Source organism: Desmodus rotundus, chromosome 7 (assembly GCF_022682495.2).
Source record: "Desmodus rotundus isolate HL8 chromosome 7, HLdesRot8A.1, whole genome shotgun sequence".
NCBI classification, from domain to species: domain Eukaryota; kingdom Metazoa; phylum Chordata; class Mammalia; order Chiroptera; family Phyllostomidae; genus Desmodus; species Desmodus rotundus.
This window is the reverse complement of record NC_071393.1, coordinates 33067605-33086246: the sequence shown is the minus strand read 5'-3', so window position 1 is coordinate 33086246 and position 18642 is coordinate 33067605. Positions and strand designations below refer to the sequence as shown.

Below are 18642 nucleotides of genomic sequence, written 5' to 3'. Positions count from 1 at the left end.
TTCAAACAAACTTGGGGGCTTTTTTATACAACAAATTTCTTGAAAGCAGTATTGGGGCCAGTCACATTACTATGGGGCTAGCTTCTTAATCAGTTCTCCTGTGGGACGAGTTATGTATCCTTTATCACATCCACATACGTCAGGTTATTTTTTTCTTCTCACCCATGTAATGTCTGACTTCTTATCCTCAAGAGCTCAGACCATCCACTCAATTACTCTGCAAATCTGAGATTGCTGGCATCCAGAATATTTTACAGGTCTGGGAGGAGAGAAGACTTGGTTCCAGGAACTACTTCACTTTGAGGATTAAAGTTATCAGCAGTACATCTTGAAGCATATTGGATTGAGGAAAATTATCTTGGAAGATTTCATCCTGTATCTACTTACCCTTAAATCTGAGTCCTATCTGTTATTAATATCCAGGATTTTAATAGGTCTATAGTTAAAGCAGAAAACAGTGACCAGACAGAAGCATAGGGCTACTTGTGCAATTAAAACATCTGTGAATAGCACTGTTTTGATAAATTGAATTAGGGCACTGAGTGCCCAGTCTCTCTGTCATAGTCTGCTTGATGGGACCACACCCCACTTGGATAATCATGAGCGATTTCCAACAGTCCCCTGGAATTCTTAGTCTAAAAAAAGAGCAAGATGAAGAGCACTAACACTACCAAATAAAGCTGTATCTACAGAATGTAGCTTATTTAGGGGAGAGTACAAAATAAGTGTAGGTTATTTTATATACCATATAAATAATCTTTATAAGAGGATATAAATCCTCTTCATATAGCACGTTTAATTTAATTGCAACAACTGTCCTACAAGATGTTTTGTAAATTTAAAAAGGAAATTAATTATGGTTGCCATTCACTATTATATTACTTTCAGATGTGTGGCATAGTGCTTTGACATTTATATAACTTACAAGGTGATCTCTCGTTAAGTTTTTCACCCACCTGACACCATATATAGACATTACAATATTTTTTACTATATTCCTTATGCTGTACTTTATACCCTTGTGACTATTTTGTAACTGCCAATTTGTATTTCTGAATGCTTTAACCTTTTTCACCCAGCCCCACAACAACCCTTCTATCTGGCAACCATCACTTTGTTCTCTATATCTATGAGGGGTTTTTTTCTGCTTTATTTGTTCACTGATTTTTTTAGCTTCCACATATAAGTGAAATCACATGGTAATTGTCTTTCTCTGCCTGACATATTTCACTTAGCATAATACCCTCTAAGTCCATCCATGCTGTCACAAATAGTAAGATTTTGTTCTTCTTCATGGGCAAGTAATATTCCATTGTATATAAGTACAACCACTCTTTTATTCACTCATCTATTGAGGGGCACTTGGGTTGCATCCCTATCTTGGCTATTGTAAGTGACACTGCAGTGAACATGGGGGTGCACATATTCTTTCAAATTAGTGATTGGAGTTCTTTAAACTATATGCCTAGGCTGGAACCACTGGGACATAAGGCAGTCTTGTTTCTAACTTTATGAGGAATCTTCATAAGGTTTTCTATAGTGGCTGCACCAATCTGCATTCCCACCAACAGGGCACAAGAGTTCCTTCCTCTTTCTCCATATCCTCACCAGCACTTGTTTGTTGATCTATTGATGATAGCCATTCTGACAGGTGTGTGGTGATATGCAACCAATTTCTGAATATTTATTTTACATCCTGCTGCTTTACTCAATCCATTGATCAATTCTAGTAGTTTTTTGGTGGAATGTTTAAGGTTCTCTATATACAGTATAATGTTTTCTGAAAATGACTGTTACTTCTTCCTTTGCAATGTGGATGGCTTTTTATTTTTTTCTTCTCATCTGATTGTTGTGGTTAGGATTTCCAGTACTATGTTGAATAAGAGTGGCTATAGTGGGTATCCCTATCTTGATCCCACTCTTAAGAAAAACAGTATTATTTTTTCCTTCTTAAGTATGCTGTTTGTCATCTATGGCTTTTATTATATTGAGGTATGGTCCCCTTATGTCCACTGTGTTGAGAATTTTTATTATAAATGGGTGCAGCATTTTGTCAAATGCTTTATATGCATCTGTTGATATGATCATATAATTTTATTCTTCATATTGTTTATGTGGTGTATTGATTTGTGGATGTTGTACCAACCCTGCATCCCAGGAATAAATCATTGTGTATGATCTTTCTAATGTATTGCTAAATTTGGTTTGGTAGTATTTTGTTAATGAATTCTGCATCTATGTTTATCATGGATATTGGCCTATAGTTTTCTTTCACAGTAGTGTCTTTATCTTGTTTTAAAATTAAAATAATGCTGGCCTCGTAAAATGATTTTGGGAGTCTTTCTTTTCTCCTCTTGAATTTTTTGGAGTAGTCTGAGGAGGATAGATGTTAGTTGTCATTTGAATGTTTGGTAAAATTCATTTGAGAAACCACCTGGTGCAGAACTTTTGTTTCTTGGTAGTTTTTGTTGTTGTTGTTGTTTGTGTATTTGTTTTAGTTACTGCTTCAACTTCATTAGTTGTACTCAGGCTGTTCAGATTCTGTTTCTTCTTTATTCAGTTTTGGAAGATTGTATGGTTGCAGCAATTTATCCATTTCTTCCAGCTCATCCGATTTGTTGGCATATAGCTGTTCATAATATTTTCTTACAATCCTTGTATTTCTGTGTTGTCAGTTGTTGCTTCTCTTCTTTGATTTATGATATTATTTATTTGAGTCCTCTTTTTCCCTGACAAGTCTGGTTAAAGGTTTGTGTCTTTTGTTTATCTTTTCAAAGAACCAGTTCTTGTTTCATTGCTCTTTTGTATTGTTTCTTTACACTCTATTTTGTTTATTTTCACTCTGGTCTTTATAATTTCCTTCTTTCAGCTCACTTTGGGCTTTGTTTGTTGTTCTTTCTCTATTTCCTTTTAGTGTTAAGTTTAGATTTTTTATTTGAAATCTTTCTCCCTTCTTGAGGTAGGCCTCTAATGCTTGAATTTCCCTCTTAGAACTGCTTCCCTCTTAGAACCGTGTCCAATAACTTTTGAATTGTTGTGTTTCCATTTTCATTTGTCTCAAGGTATATTTTGATTTTGTCCTTGACCTCATTGTTAGCCCATTCATGGTTTAATAACATGTTATTTAGCCTCCATGTATTTGTGTGTTTTCCAGTTTTTCTTATTGTGATTGATTTCTAATTTCATACCACTTTGGGTACAGAAACTGCTTGATATAATTTCAGTCTTCTCAAATGTATGTATTGTGGCCTAACTTGTGGTTTATTCTGGAAAATATTTATGTGCACTTAAAAATTGTGTAATCTGCTGCCTCAGACTAAAATGTTCTAAACATTTCAATTAAATCCATCTGGTCTAATGTGCCATTTAAGGCCCTTTTTCCTTGTCAATTTTCTGGCTGGAAGATCTATCTATTTATGTCAATGGAATATTACCGTCTCCTACTATCACTGTATTACTGTCAATTCTCTTCCTTTATGTCTTCCTTTATATCATTATTTACTTTATATATATTGGTACACCTATGTTGAGTATGTAAATGTTTACCAGAATTATGTCCTTTTGTTTTATTGATCCTTATCATTAAGACATGTCTTCCATTTCCTCTTGCTAATCCTTTAAAATGTACTTGGTCTGATATAAGTATTGCTATCCCAGCTTTTTTATGTTGTTTACACTTGCATGACATGTTTTTTCATCTCTTTACTTCCAGACGGCTTGGGTTTTTCAATGTGAAGTGGGTCTATATAGATATCATATGTTTGGGCCTTGTGTTGTTATCAGTTTAGCCACTTATTGTCTTTGATTGGAGCATTTAGTGCATTTTCATTTACAGTAATTATCAATAGCTTGTAGTTATTGCCATTTTATAAAATGTTTTATGATATTTTTGTTTTCTCTGTTCTTTTGTGCTCTTCTTTTGTATGTTGATGACTTTCTGTTGTCTTGTATTTGGATTATTTTCTCTTTATTCCTTGTATATCTTGTGTAGATATTTGGTTTGTGGTTACCTGTGCTTCATATATACCAAGTTATGTTTATAGCCATCTATTTTAAACAAATGGTTGCTTAAGCTTCAACACATTCTGAAATTACTACCTTTTTTACTCACCTCCATGTTTATATTTTTATAATTATTATTACTTCCCTTTGTATGTGTGTGTTTCTCTGTATCTTTTAATTTACTATTATAATTACACATGATCTTCTTAGTATTGCATTTTACCCCCTGTACTAGCTTTATAGTTGATTGATTCACTGCTTTTAATATGTGTTTAACCTTGTGAGAGTTTCTTCTTTGCCATAGTTTCTTACTCATATTTTTTTCTTCTCCTTATAGAAGTCCCTTTAACATGTATTATAATACTGGTTTGGTGGTGATGAACACCTTTAGCTTTTTCTGGTCTGGAAAGTTCCTGGGACTTCAGTGGCCTTCTCTCTCACCCAGTTGGAGTTCTAGCTGATTTTCACAGCCAGGCATAGTGGAGGCTCCTCTTCCTGGCACTGGTGCTCTGGGCTGAGGAGCCTGGTGTGGGGCTGGGACCCCATACCCCTCAGGCGGGACCTCCACAGCTGAGATATCCCTACTGATTGGTGACTACTACACAGTGTGGGACCAGCCCTTTCCATGTCTATGCCCCTCCTTCCAGTCTCAACATGGCCTTTCTTTAGTCTTAGTTATAGGACTTCTATTGAGCTAGTCTTCAGGTGGTTCTCAAGGATGGTTGTTCTGTAATTTAGATGTAGTGTTGATGTGGTCATGGGAAATGGTGAGCACAGCATTTACCTACTCTTCCATCTGGACTGGAATTAGGAATTGCCCTGCAACATCTCCTTGTCTCCAGTTCGGGGGTAACAAACATGTAGTCTGGGGGTTAGCGGTGCTCCTGGAGGTGGCACAGGTTGCGTGCCCAGGCTGGATGGAAAGTCAGTTGACCTGATCCCAAAGCTTTACTTTCATAGAAAAATCATTATATTTAGATCCTTTACTTCAGTACACTTAGAAATGGAGGTACTTGCAATAGAAATAAATTAAAAGTAGCGTAGCTACAAGAAAAAAGTTTGGAGTGTTAAGTATTGTGAGATTTTGAAGTGGTTCATCATAAAGTTTGGTTATCACTTTCTTTTTACATATTTAAGATTTGAAGAGCCAGTTGTTATTGTTTTATTATTATTGAATGAATTTAAATATCATTCTTGAAGTGTCATTCTATACTTGTTAGAACAAATTTTTACCAAATATATTTCCTTTTCACCTAGTACCTTTAATATTTACGTTAGCTGTGAGTAGTTCTACAATCCAGCTGTAAAGATTCCCAATTTTTGTTTGAAACCAATAAACACTAAATTACATGTTGTTTGGCATTTGAGTTACATGGAACTAACATAACATTTGAATGAAAGCAGCTTTCCTAGTGCCAATTTCTGCCCCAGTAAAGAAAGGCTAGCAGAGCCAGCAAGGGGTCCAAATGGACTAGGCTTGGGGTCCCCAACCCTGCCTATAGCTTGAGCTCAATGCAAACGGCGCCTCTCTTCCAGCCCAAGCAGCTATTCTGGAATAGTGATTGCACCCGACGCTGCCGCTGTTTCCGGCGCAACTTGATCCAGTGCGACCCGCGCCAGTGCAAGTCTGATGAAGAGTGTGCCCTTCGGAACGGGGTGCGCGGCTGCTTCAGCACCAGGACCTCCTACTGTTTGGCGGCTGGCGGCGGTGTCTTCCGCACCTTCGATGGCGCCTTCCTCCGCTTCCCAGCGAATTGTGCCTTCGTGCTCTCCACCATCTGCCAGAAGCTGCCAGACATCTCCTTCCAGCTCATCATTAACTTTGACAAGTGGTCGTCCCCTAACCTCACTATCATTTCGCCCGTTTATTTCTACATCAATGAGGAGCAGATTCTCATCAACGACCGGAACACCGTCAAGGTGACAAGCCTGTCATTGATTCTTAAGAAACGTGCCTGGGAACGAGGCGTGGCCAGGGGACTGTTTATTGTGGTTTTCCAAGATAACCAAGTCTGAGGATAATAGGTTGTTGCTTTGTATGTACCACGCACAGATAACGAGACTTTAAAGAATGAAAGTGTAAAGATTCTACAAGTGTAAGAATGGGTCCCAGCTAGTCCTTTGCTGACAATTCCAAAGGCTTGAAGAAAGGTACAGTGTCTTAGGACCATAATGATGGCATGGGTGCTAATAAAACTTCAGGTGATAAAATGGTAGATAAGGCAGCTTCTGCTCTGAATTAATTTCCAAAAAGCATCTAATTTGTTTTTCAGAGCCTTTAAAATTATCCTTGGCTCTGTCCACCTGTACCAAGACATGCTCTTTTATCTGTGCCATCTTTTCTAGAGGCTGAAAGGAGGCAAGCACTTGCCTAAAAAATAGCTACCCAAATAAAAACTGGGTGGAGCACCCTCCACTGTCTGAGGGTGGCACGGTGACATAGCAGAAGAAGGAAAACAGGGACTGAGTATGGTGAATTTCTCATAGGCTGACTTTTCCTTTGGACAGCTGCCGGGTTTCTTATGAATCTTAGATGTGTATGTAAACAAATTAATGAATCTCCACCCCACCCCACTCTCTGACTTGGATTCCTCTCACCTCCATTTAAGAAGGTAATATGGTCTGAACTATCGACAGGGACTCCTAGCTTCTCAGTTAAGCAAGGCTGCTCACAACAGGTAAACTTGAAGGGTGGAGTCAGATCTCAGTGCTCAGATTAGACCTAGGGAGGGAGAGAGCCAGGGCATACGCATTAACATTTTTTTTGGAATTCAGTGTTATTTTGTGTATCTGCTTTCCATCATTGGCTCATTGAGTGTACCTTTTTTTAAAAGATTTTATTTATTTATTTTTTTGACAGGGGAGAAGGGAGAAAGAGAGACACAAACTTCAATGTGTGGTTGCCTCTTGCACACCCCCTACTGGGGACCTGGCCCACAACCCAGGCATATGCCCTGACTGGGAATCAAACCCATGACCCTTTGATTTGCAGGCTGGTGCTCAATCCACTGAGACACACCAGCCAGGGCAGAGTATATCTTTATTTGAACTGTCAACAAATAACTCAGTATCCATCAACTAGCTTAGGCAAAAGACTGGCAGTATTTTTCAATCTTAAAAGAAAGAGTTTGAATTATAATACTGGCTTTTAACTTCCGTGAAAGCTTCTACTATTTTTGACATCCCAATTTCTTTTGCAAATTGGCCCACATAGACACAACTGTATTGGTCCAGAATCCAGGAGCTACAAAGTGAAAATGACCACCTACTGCACCAAAACTGCCATCGTTGCTGAATAAAATACCCCAAGCTACCAAAATAGTAAAGAATCATATTTTTTAAAAGGCTTCTGATTTTTTAAGAAATAAAGTTTACTAATAACCTGCGGGTGAAAAAGAAAACTATTTTGTAAGTATCAGAGAAGCATGTTCTGTTATGTCCTAAGGGCTAAGAAAAGAACTGTTATAAAGCAGGAAAATGACCAATGCAGAAAATACTATATCTGTAGGATCTCTGGGGTGGACCTCCTGTTTGAACATTATAAGCAAGAAAACAATAAGCATAGCAATAATCTTCAGATTCATTCCCACCATATTAGATTCTCCTCAGCACAGGATTGGATTTCATTTTCAGTAATTGGGTTATACTTGGGAAAGTTTTATACAAAAAAAAAACCCCAGCCTGTGGGTTATAGTTTTTTAATGTTTTCTTACCTCTTTGCCTTAATATTTTCCTTCTTTTAGGGGAACGGTAGGCAGTAGATGAGTGAGTATCCTTGAATTCTGGAGCAGTGGTCAGCAAACTACAAGATTTAGCCAAATTTACTTGCTGCCTGTTTTGGTAAATAAAACTGTATTGGAACACAGCCTCACTCATTTAGTGACATAGTGTCTATGGGCTGCCTTCCTGCCACAAGTTAGAGTTGAGTAGCAATGGAGATCATAAAATATTTACACTGGCCCTTTACAGGAAATGTTTGCCAATCTCTGCTATAAGGGTCATTTACTTTTATTTTCTTCAATAGGTGAATGGCACACAAGTGAATGTCCCATTTATAACCGGCTTGGCAACTAGAATCTACAGCAGTGAGGGCTTCCTGGTGATTGACACCAGCCCCGACATCCAGATACACTACAACGGTTTCAATGTCATAAAAATCAGCATCAGTGAGCGGTTGCAGAACAAAGTATGTGGCCTCTGTGGCAACTTCAATGGGGACTTAACTGATGATTATGTGACCTTGCGGGGAAAGCCAGTGGTGAGCAGTGTGGTGCTGGCCCAGAGCTGGAAAACCAATGGCATGCAGAAGAGGTGAGAATTCTAGCTATTTGACTCAGTGGCCCAAGTCCTCCCACTTCCACAGCAGGTCTTCATAAAAAATGTACTTTCCATAGCATCATTTTTCTCTCCTGCAAAGAGCTGAGCCAAATATCGATGCAGTTTTCATGATACAAAGAGACACATAGAAGGCTTCAGTAATTTCTTGAATGCCAGAGGAAGGAACTGGGCTTAGGTAGTATAACTCTAAATTTTCATGTCATTCAACCCTTGGCTAGACAGCCGAGGTAAAACCAGAGAGTCTGTCCAGGCTGAAAACCGAAGCCTTTGTCAGCTGTGTAGCAGAGCACCCCTGCTGCAGTGAGATCCAGAGAGACTCAGGAGAAAAAAGGCCGCCCCTTCCTCCCCAGTGCTGGGCCTAACTGTGTGTTTGTGACTCTTACCAGCAGGCTTGGTTGTGCTTGTACAAGTAGAGCTTGGTTAGAGTCAAAAAAGCCTTTTTTTATACAGAAGTCACCAAGGTCATATCAGGCCCCTAACGGTCCAACTTAGAATGAGCTCTACAAATTATTTCAAAAGTGTTTAATTTAGGGACTCTCTAGGCTGCTAAATTATAGTCATACTTTTCTGAGTCTACAGATATGCTTCTCTTTCTTGGCATTTTTTCTTCTTTGTGCAATGGCTCAATTCTCTTGCGCTTTAACGTGCCAAATATCAGCTAAATATCCCGATGTGGAAATGAAGGTTCATACCCTTTCTGACCCTTCTGCAGGTAAACTGAAATAGTCCTGTGAACTATAAGGCCCAGGCCTGGAAAGAACCTTGGGCAACATCAGGTCCAATCTCTTTCTTTTCTGGGTGCAACAGAGGCTAGTGCAAAACGATGTTCATGAGGAGATTCTGTAGGAGCCAGGATCAGATTCCAGCACTCCTAATTTGATGCTTTCTCTAAAATGCCACTTATTCAGCCCACAGTTAGAAAGATGACAATTTTGGACATTTAAGCTATTCTGGGGCTTCCTAAGATAAGCAAGTTTCACTTTGTCTTGAGGAATTATGGTTCTGTTTGAGCTTCCTTTTCTTTCCTTTCTTCCTTTCTTCTATAAATGATTTCAGCCTGACATCAATTTTCTTGTGAAGGTTTTGCTTTTGGCCTCTGATAGCTAAACTGAAACAGGTTTAGAAACTATGGACTTCCTTCCCAATCTTTAATTCTACCCACTGTCATTACTATTATAGTAATTATTATTATTACTATTATTTGTTATAGCAGTACCTGTTAATGATTATGGTATCATTTATATCAGTCAGTTATATCAAAGGTTAATGGTTATTACGTTAGTATCTATCTTTTGTCTGACACTTGGCTACCAAGTAATTATTTTATTTTATGTTCACTTATCCCAGTGATGTTAACAATAGAAATCACCTAGCTTTCCTAAGGTCGCATAGCCAATTGACTTCTGGGTCAGCAAAAGAGGTAACAGGCATGGTCTTCCCATCTACTGGAGATCTCAGACGTTGGTTTTGCTTCGCTGATTCTGACTAGACTTCTCACCCCCAGCTGCAATGAGCTGCAGTTCTCACAGTATGCCGCCATGTGTGATAATGTGCACATCCAGAAGATGCAAGGCGAGGGCTACTGCCTGAAGCTCACGGATATGAAGGGCTTTTTCCAGCCCTGCTATGGGCTACTTGACCCCCTCCCCTTCTATGAGTCCTGCTATCTGGACGGCTGCTACAACCACAAGAAGTTCCAGCTGTGCGGCTCCCTGGCTGCCTATGGAGAGTCCTGTCGTTCCTTTGGGATCCTCAGCACTGAGTGGATTGAGAAGGAGAATTGCTGTAAGAGCATTATTTTATTTCTGCAGATTATTTTCTAAGTTAAAAGAATAGTGTTGCTGGTTGTGTTGCTTTGTCTTGTTGGGCTGGCTGGTCTCCACAGCTCTGCTTCCAGGGTTGGAAAGTTGAGAGTTGTGAACTGCAGTAGATTCGATGAGGGTGTGTCCACAGAACCTCACTCACCTGTAGCCCCTCCAGTGATGGAATTTGGACACCAGCTGGGGGAGATGCGATGCTCTGAGCTGGATAAGCAGCAGTTTAGTAACTTATGAGATAGAGGGACAATGTATGGGGCCCCCAATTGATTTCAGCTCCCAAACTCAGCTCTTCATCAGCTCAGAGCTCCCATCAGAAAGGGAGGGCATGTGGCAAATGACAAGTGGAGTTGGAATTGAGCTGCTTGTATCTGCCTGGGCTGAAAGAAAGCTGTGTTTGGATTTATAAAGGGACTATATATATTAAATTAGTGATAAAATAAATGTCTATGGTTTATTTTTTGTTCTGTACTAAGAATATTATTTGATGTGTATATCCATTATTCTATTTGCTCACTTTCTTACTATGTTAATCAAATACATGGAGCAAATATGTATATAAACATATAAATTTGTCATATACATATATGTGTGTCCAAATATATATGTGGTCACTCTGTCCCACGAATACAGTATGATACCATGTCCAACAGGACATGTACATGTCCTGTGACACATACTACATACTACTAACCTGATGTGCAGAGAGGTACCTCCATGAAAACCAGCCCATTCCAAGTTTGTGCACACACATCATAAAATTTGAAGATTAAACCTGACCAAGTACAATATTACAATACAGTTAATTCAGAACCTAAAAACAATGTAGCTAATTAAAATATGCATTCAGTGATTTCAGAATCTCTTAAAATTACTAGTCTTTTGGAAATCAACAGAAATGCTTTGGTAATTTTTAATAAGTTGTGTCAAAAAGTAACTCTTTAAATAACTTTTTTAAACTTTAGAAATTGGCTGGAATTAAGAAAAAAACATTAGTTTTTAATTTTACCCTCAAAAATTCCATTTAAGGGCATACCTTATTTGCCCATTGGCAGGTGGACCACCATATTTGTAAGTGAGGTCTTTTCCTTCCTGTGGGCTGTTGTCTCCACACCTTCTTTTTATGTTCTTGGGTTGTTTTCTTATTGTATTAATTAAGCATAACACCTACTGAGGGGCTTCTATGTACTTAGCATTGTGTGAGGAACTGAACATACTGGCAAGTGAAAGGGTCTTTATAAAGGAAAGACCTTAAAAATAAATGTATTTAAATGATACTGATGGCTTTCCTGTAGTCTTCCTTCCAAATTAAGCCTGAGCTGAGAGATGTTAAGCCATCACTATACTCCCACCTACTACAATTCGTTCCTCAGCAGGCGACACCATTGCTGGGTCAGGAGAGGCATCTGGAGCTGTGGGGCAGCTCCCCTCTTTTTTTTTCACTTTTAAACTCATGCTGGGATTGAACAGTTGTGGTTTCTGTAGCTCTCACCATCATTTACCATGATGAATAGAAGAATTATTACATCCACAAACGGAGAGAGATTCTTTAAAGAAGTGAGCACCTCAAAGAAAATGGTCTCAGTTAGTGGTTTCAGACTGATCTTGAATGTGGTCTGTGGACTCCTCTCCTACAAAAATTTATATTTTACTTATAATATAAAGTAAACTACTTATAAAGTAAAAAAAATGCCTTTTGACAAAACACTACCATTAATCTAAGTCAATGCTTGTGAGTTGTGTGTGTGGGTTTTTGTTTTCTCTATTATTTAAAATTAAGTAGAAATTTATGAGGAAGGAGGACCATGAGTCAAAAAGACTGAGATGTCATGGTTTAAGGGACTGGTTCAAGGGACCTTACTGGCCCTAAAATTTTCTTGCTTGACAAATAGTTGTGGAGCATCTGCTCTGAGGTGACTGGGTGTTGGGGACATAGAAGTAACTGATTTGGATCCTACTCTGTGCAAAGACATGAAGGTATGCCCCTGTGTTGCAGGGCAGTGAGTGGAGTAGTCATGGTGTGTCGGGGCAGTTAAGACTGTCTATGCATTCCACCTTCACCACTTAGCCTTACCTGTGTGTGACTTTAAGCAAGTCATAGCTGTGAAATAGGGGTTACAATGCTTACCTCACAGAGCTGTGGGGAGGGTGGAGGAGATAATGCATCTAGAGCATGAAGCAGGGTCAGGCCCATGGCAAGGTCCCAATTACCAGGTATTGTCATCATTTACTGGAGGGTAGCCATGTATGTTCATTTGTGGCTGCTATCTGACCATCACAAGTTCCATTAAAGTGGCAAATCTAGAGTGTAACCACATGCTACTGTGTGTTGGTGTGAAAATCAACTTGTGCATGTTTCTGTGTGTTTTCCTTTTTAGCAGGAGTGGTTGAAGATCCCTGTGTGGGGGCAGACTGTCCCAACAGGACCTGTGAGCTAGACAATGGAGGGGAGCTGTGTGGGTGCATTGAGCCACCCCCCTATGGAAACAGTGAGTGACACCTGCTACCCCATCCCCTGCCACCCAAACAGGCCCAATGGGAGAGGTCCACAGCCATGTATGAATGCTCCAGGGGTGCAGCCTTTATGCTCCATATTGTAGGTTAGAAACCCAAATAGCAAAGTTTTAACAATCATTTAATCAGAACAAAGAAGCAATCTGACCACTTCAAAGTAGGTTAATGTTTATTTCCTCAGAGCCATATCCTTTTAAGTAATAAAGTACAACACAAAAGTTTGTACATGAATGTAATCAACCAGTTTCATATGAGGCAACATTCAGCATTAGAGAGATCCAAACTGATCTTTGAGACTTACAGGAAATGAGAGAGTTTGATAAAAACATGAAAGAATCAGGGCAAGAGAGGCAGTTGCTTTAAGACTCATTTAGACATTGGATCTAAGATAATGGAGAAGTAAGTGGAAGCTACATAACCTCCTTCCAGGACCAATCTGGAGTTACAACTAAATTATAGAGAAATCATACGGAATAACCAACTGAACACTAGGTGGAGAAAAACCTTATAACCAAGGACAGACAGAGGAAACCACTTGACTGCAATAGGTCTGATAGGGAGTATGGAGATGCAAGAGGGCTGGCTGGGATCCCATGGGCAGCAGCTGAGGTGCTGGAGGGATATTTCAGTGGCCCAGTGGTTTCCTCTGAGAAGTGTAGGGTCTGAACTCCAAGCTGGGCTCCCCAGCCTACAGCACAAGAGCCAGAAAAGAACCCAGATTAACATCCAGCTGTGAAAGTCAGTAGGGTTTTTGACTGCCAGGGAGAGATGGATGGAGACTCAAAGAGCCCCTTAAAGGGCCAAAGAACAAAATTTCATTTGCAGCCACTTACCCTGGGCTCTGGCAGAGGGAGAGCAAAGTAGACTAGAGACACTTGAGAGAGTCTGGGGCTGGTAGCTTGGAGAGAGAACTGAAGTGTTAGCCACCAGGATCCATGTGCTGAGTCATCCCCCACACTGCAGGAGACATCACTCTTAGGCAGAGCACTCCTCTCTGGATGGCATCAGCCTGAGGGGAAGCAATAGCCCTGCCCACAGGAATTACTCTGCCCACCTCCCCCCTTTCCCTGTGGTGCTTAAGCCAGGCTGCTGATTACATCTTGATTAGATCAACAACTAATCGGCTTAATGACTGAAGAGTTTAGCAGTTAAGGTGGAAAATACAAAGCAGCCAAAATGGGTGACAAAGAAACAGACCTCAAATGAAAGAACAACTGAATTCTCCAGAAGAACTAGATGAAATGCAGGCAACGGACTTATCAGAACCTTAGAGTAATGATTATCAGGATACTCAACAGCATGATAAAAGATATAGAACCATACATAAAAAAGGACCAGTCAGAAGAATCCAATATTTGAAATAAATAATACACTGGAAGGAATAAAGAGTAGGTTGTATGAAGAGGACTGAATCAGTGTTTTGGAACACAAGGCAGGAAAAAAATGCCCAGGTGGAGCAGAGCAGCTAAAAGCGAGAAGAATTTTAAATAAATTAGGGGAGCTTAAGAAACATTTGGACCACATGAAGCATAACTTCTGCATCATGAGAGTTCCAGAAGGAGAACAGAGTAGTCAAGGGATCAAGAACTTATTTGAAGAAATAATGACCAAATAATTCCCTAATCTGGTGAAGGAAAAAGACACACAAGTCCAGGCAGGTCAGAAAGCCCCAAACAAGTTGGAACCACAGAGGTCTACACTGACACATCATAATTAAAATGACAAGGCTTAAAGACAAGGAAAGAATTGCAAAAGCTGCAAGAGAAAAGCAGAGAGTTACCTACAAGGATGCACCAATTATACTGTCATCTGATTTCTCAACAAAACATTTCAGACCAGAAGGGAGTGGCGTGAAATATTCAAAGGTGATGCAAAGTAAGAACTTAAAACCAAGGCTACTTAACACAACAAGGCTATCATTCAAAATTGAAGAAGAAATAAGGAGCTTCCCAGACAAGAAAAAGCTAAAGAAGTTTGTTAACACCAAACCAGTACTGCGACACATGTTAAAGGGCTTGCTTGAAAAAGGAGTAGGAGGAGGAGAAAGAGGAGAAGGAAGAAGAAGAAAAAGAAGAAAACAGAGGAAAACAGTCTAACAATAAAATGACAATAAAATAACAATAAAATGACATACGTATCTATCTATATACACCTTAAATGTAAACGGCCGAAATACTATGACCAAAAGATAGAAGGTAGCTGAATGGATAAGAAAACAAGACCCACATATATGCTTCCTTCAAGAGACCCATCTCTGATTGAAAGATACACACAGACTAAAAGTAAAGGGATGGAAAAAGATATTTCATGCAAATGGAAAAGAAAAAAAAGCTGGGGTAGTAGTACTTATATCCAACAAAATAGACTTTAAAAGCAAGGCTATAGTGAGAGACAAAAAAAGGACACTACATAATGATAAAGGGAACAATCTAACAAGAGGATATAACCTTAGTAAACATTTACACACCCAACATAGGAGCACCTAAATATGTAAGGCAAATCTTGATGGACATAAAGGGAGAGATTGACAGAAATACAGTCATAGTTGGGGATTTTAACTGTCTATTGACTTCAATGGATAGAACTTTCAGACAGAAAATCAACAAGGAGACAGTAGCCTTAAACAACACATTAGACCAAATGGATTTCATTGATATCTTCAGAACATTTCATCCTAAAGCAGCAAAATGTGCATAATTTTCAAGTGCACGTGGAATGTTTTATAAGATAGACCACATGTTAGGACAAAAAACAAGTCTCAATAAATTTAAGAAGACAGAAATCATATCAAGCATCTTCTCTGACCTCAATGCTATGAAACTAGAAATCAATCACAAGAAGAACACTGAAAAACACACAAAGACATGGAAGCTAAATAATAAGTTAATAAACAATGAATGGGTTAACAATGAGCTCAAAGAAGAAATCAAAAGATACCTTGAAACAAATGAAAATGAGGACACAACAATCCAAAATCTGTGGTACACTGGGAAAGCAATCCTAAGAGGGAAATTCATAGCATTACAGGCATATCTCAAGAAACAAGAAAAAACTCAAATAAACCATCTAACTTCACACTTAAAGGAACTTGAAAAAGAACAACAAACAAAGCCCAAAGTGAGTAGAAGGAAGTAAATAATAAAGATCAGAGCAAAAATAAACAAAATACAGTCTTTAAAAAAAGGATACAAAAGATCAATGAATCCAAGAGATGGTTCTTTGAAAAGATAAACAAGATTGACAAACCTTCTCCAGACTTATCAAGAAAAAAAGAGAAAGGACCCAAATAAATAAAATCAGTAATGAAAGAGAAGAAATAACAACTGACACCAGAGAAATACAAAGGATTGCAAGAAAATATTTTGAACAATTATATGCCAAGAAACTGGACAACCTGGATGAAATGGATAAATTCCTAGAAATATACAATCTTGCAAAAGTAAATCAGGAACAATCAGAGAATCTGAATAGACAGATTACACCTAATGAAATTGAAGCAATAATCAAAAAAACTCCAAGCAAACAAAAGCCCTGGACTAGATGGCTTCACAGGTGAATTTTACCAAACATTCCAAGAAGAACTAACACCTCTCCTTCTCAAACTCTTTCATAAAATACAAGAGGAGGGCTAGCTCCCAAATTCCCTTTACAAGGCCAGCATTATCCTAATTCCAAAACCAGATACAGACACTACAAAGAAAGAAAATTATAGGCCAATATCCCTGATGAACATAGACACTGAAATCCTCACCAAAATATTAGCAAACTGAATACAGTAAATGCATCCAAAAGATCATACACCATGATCAACTGGGATTTATTCTGGGAATACAAAGTTGGTACAACATTTGCAAATCTATAAATTCACCACATAAACAAAATGCAGGATAAAAACCACATAATCATGTCAATAGATGCAGAAAAAGCTTTTTTTAAAAATTCAGTTACAATTGTCTGCATTTTCTCCCCATCCCTCCACCCACCCCAGCCAGTCCCACCTTCCTCCCCCACCTTTACCCTCCCCTTGATTTTGTCCTTGTGTCCTTTATAGTAGCTCCTATAGACCCCTCTCCCCACTATCTCCTCCCCACTCCCCTCTGGCTATTGTTACATTGTTCTTAATTTCAATGTCTCTGGTTATATTTTATTTGCTCTTTTCTTTTGTTGATTATGTTCCAGTTAAATACCATATGATCTCACCTTTAGCTGGAACAGAAAAAGCTTTTGATGAAATCAGCACCCGTTTATGATAAAAACTCTCAGCAAACTGGGAATAGAGGGAACATACCTAAACATAATAAAGGCCATATATAACAAACCCACTGCCAACATCATACTTAATGGGCAAAAACTACAAGTGTTCCCCTTAAGATCAGGAACAAGACAGGGATGTATGCTCTCACCTCTTATTCAACATAGTACTGGAAGCCCTAGCCATAGCAATCAGACAAAAGGAAGAAATAAAAGGCATCCAAATTGGACAGGAAGAAGTAAAACTGTCTTTATTTGCAGGTGACATGATGCTGTACATAGAGAACCCCAAAGATCCCACCAAGAAGCTACTAGAACAATTCAGCAAAGTGACAGGATACAAAACTAATATCCAGAAATTAGTTGCCTTTTTATTTGCCAATGAGGAACTAATAGAAAGGGAAATTAAGAAAACAATCCCATTCACAATCACTTCAAAAAGAATAAAATACTTAATAATAAACCTAACCATTGATGTTGAAGACCTGTACTAGGAAAATTATAAGACATTCACAAAATAAATTGAAGAAAATACAAATAAGTGGGAGCACATACCATGTTCATAGATAGGAAGAATTAACATCATTAAAATGCCCACACTACCCAAAGCAATCTATAGATTCAATGCAATTCCTATCAAGATTCCAATGACATATTTCACAGAACTAGAACAAATATTTCAAAAATTTATATTGAACCACAAAAGATCTTGCATATCAACAGCAATCCTGAGAAAGAAGAACAAAGTTGGAGGAATCACACTACCTAATATCAAACTATACTATAAGGCCATAGTAATCAAAACAGTCTGATACTGACATAAAAACAGACGTGTAGATCAATGGAACAGAATAGAGAGCTCAGAAATAAACCCACACTTTTACAGTCAACTAATTTTCAAGAGAGGAAGCAAGCACATACAATGGGCTAAAGATAGTTTATTCAATAAACAGTGTTGGGGAAATTGGACAGATCTGTGCAGAAAAATGAAACTAGACCACCTTCTTACACCACACACAAGAATTAATCAAAATGGATCAAAGACTTAAATATTAGAACGGAAACCATAAAAATCCGAGAAGAAAATAGAGGTCGCAAAATCTTGGACATTGCTCATGGAAATTTTTTATCAGGTATATCTCCCCAGCCAAGGGAAACAAAAGAAAAAATAAACAAGTGGGACTACATGAAACTAAAAAGTTTTTGCACAGCAAAGGAAATCATCAACAAAAAGACAGCCCATAGAATGGGAGAACATATTTGCTGATTCATCCAATAAGTGGTTAATATCCAAAATTTATAGGGTATTTATAAAACTCAACACCACAGAAACAACACAATTTAAAAAATGGACAAAGGACATGAATAGAACTTCTCCAAAGAGATAATACAGATAGCCAGTAGACATATGAAAAGATACTCAACGTCACCAATCACCAGAGAAATGCAAATTAAAACCACAATTGGATATCATCTCACACCTGTCAGAATGGCTATCATCAATAAATAAAAAAACAGCAAATGCTGGCAACCATGTGGGGAAAGTGGGGTCCTTTTGCACTGTTGGTGGGAATGAAGATTGGTGCAGCCACTGTGGAAAGCAGTATGCAGATACCTCAAGAAATTAAAAGTGGATCAGCCTTTTGACCAAGCAATCCCACCTTTGGGATTATATACGAAGGAACCCAAAACACTAATTTAAAAAAAAACATAAGCACCC

The 18642-nt window shown here is 38.6% G+C and overlaps 1 protein-coding gene across 1 annotated transcript in view; it reads left to right on the top strand.

Annotated features, from left to right (window-relative positions):
- Nucleotides 1-18642, top strand: part of LOC112301902 (tubulin-specific chaperone cofactor E-like protein) — a 199192-nt gene that overhangs the window by 166495 nt on the left and 14055 nt on the right. The window contains exons 20-23 of the mRNA XM_045192705.3: nucleotides 5539-5922; nucleotides 8027-8313; nucleotides 9845-10125; nucleotides 12536-12646. Of these exons, the coding sequence (XP_045048640.1) occupies nucleotides 5539-5922; nucleotides 8027-8313; nucleotides 9845-10125; nucleotides 12536-12646 (1063 nt within the window). The remainder of the gene's footprint in view (nucleotides 1-5538; nucleotides 5923-8026; nucleotides 8314-9844; nucleotides 10126-12535; nucleotides 12647-18642) is intronic.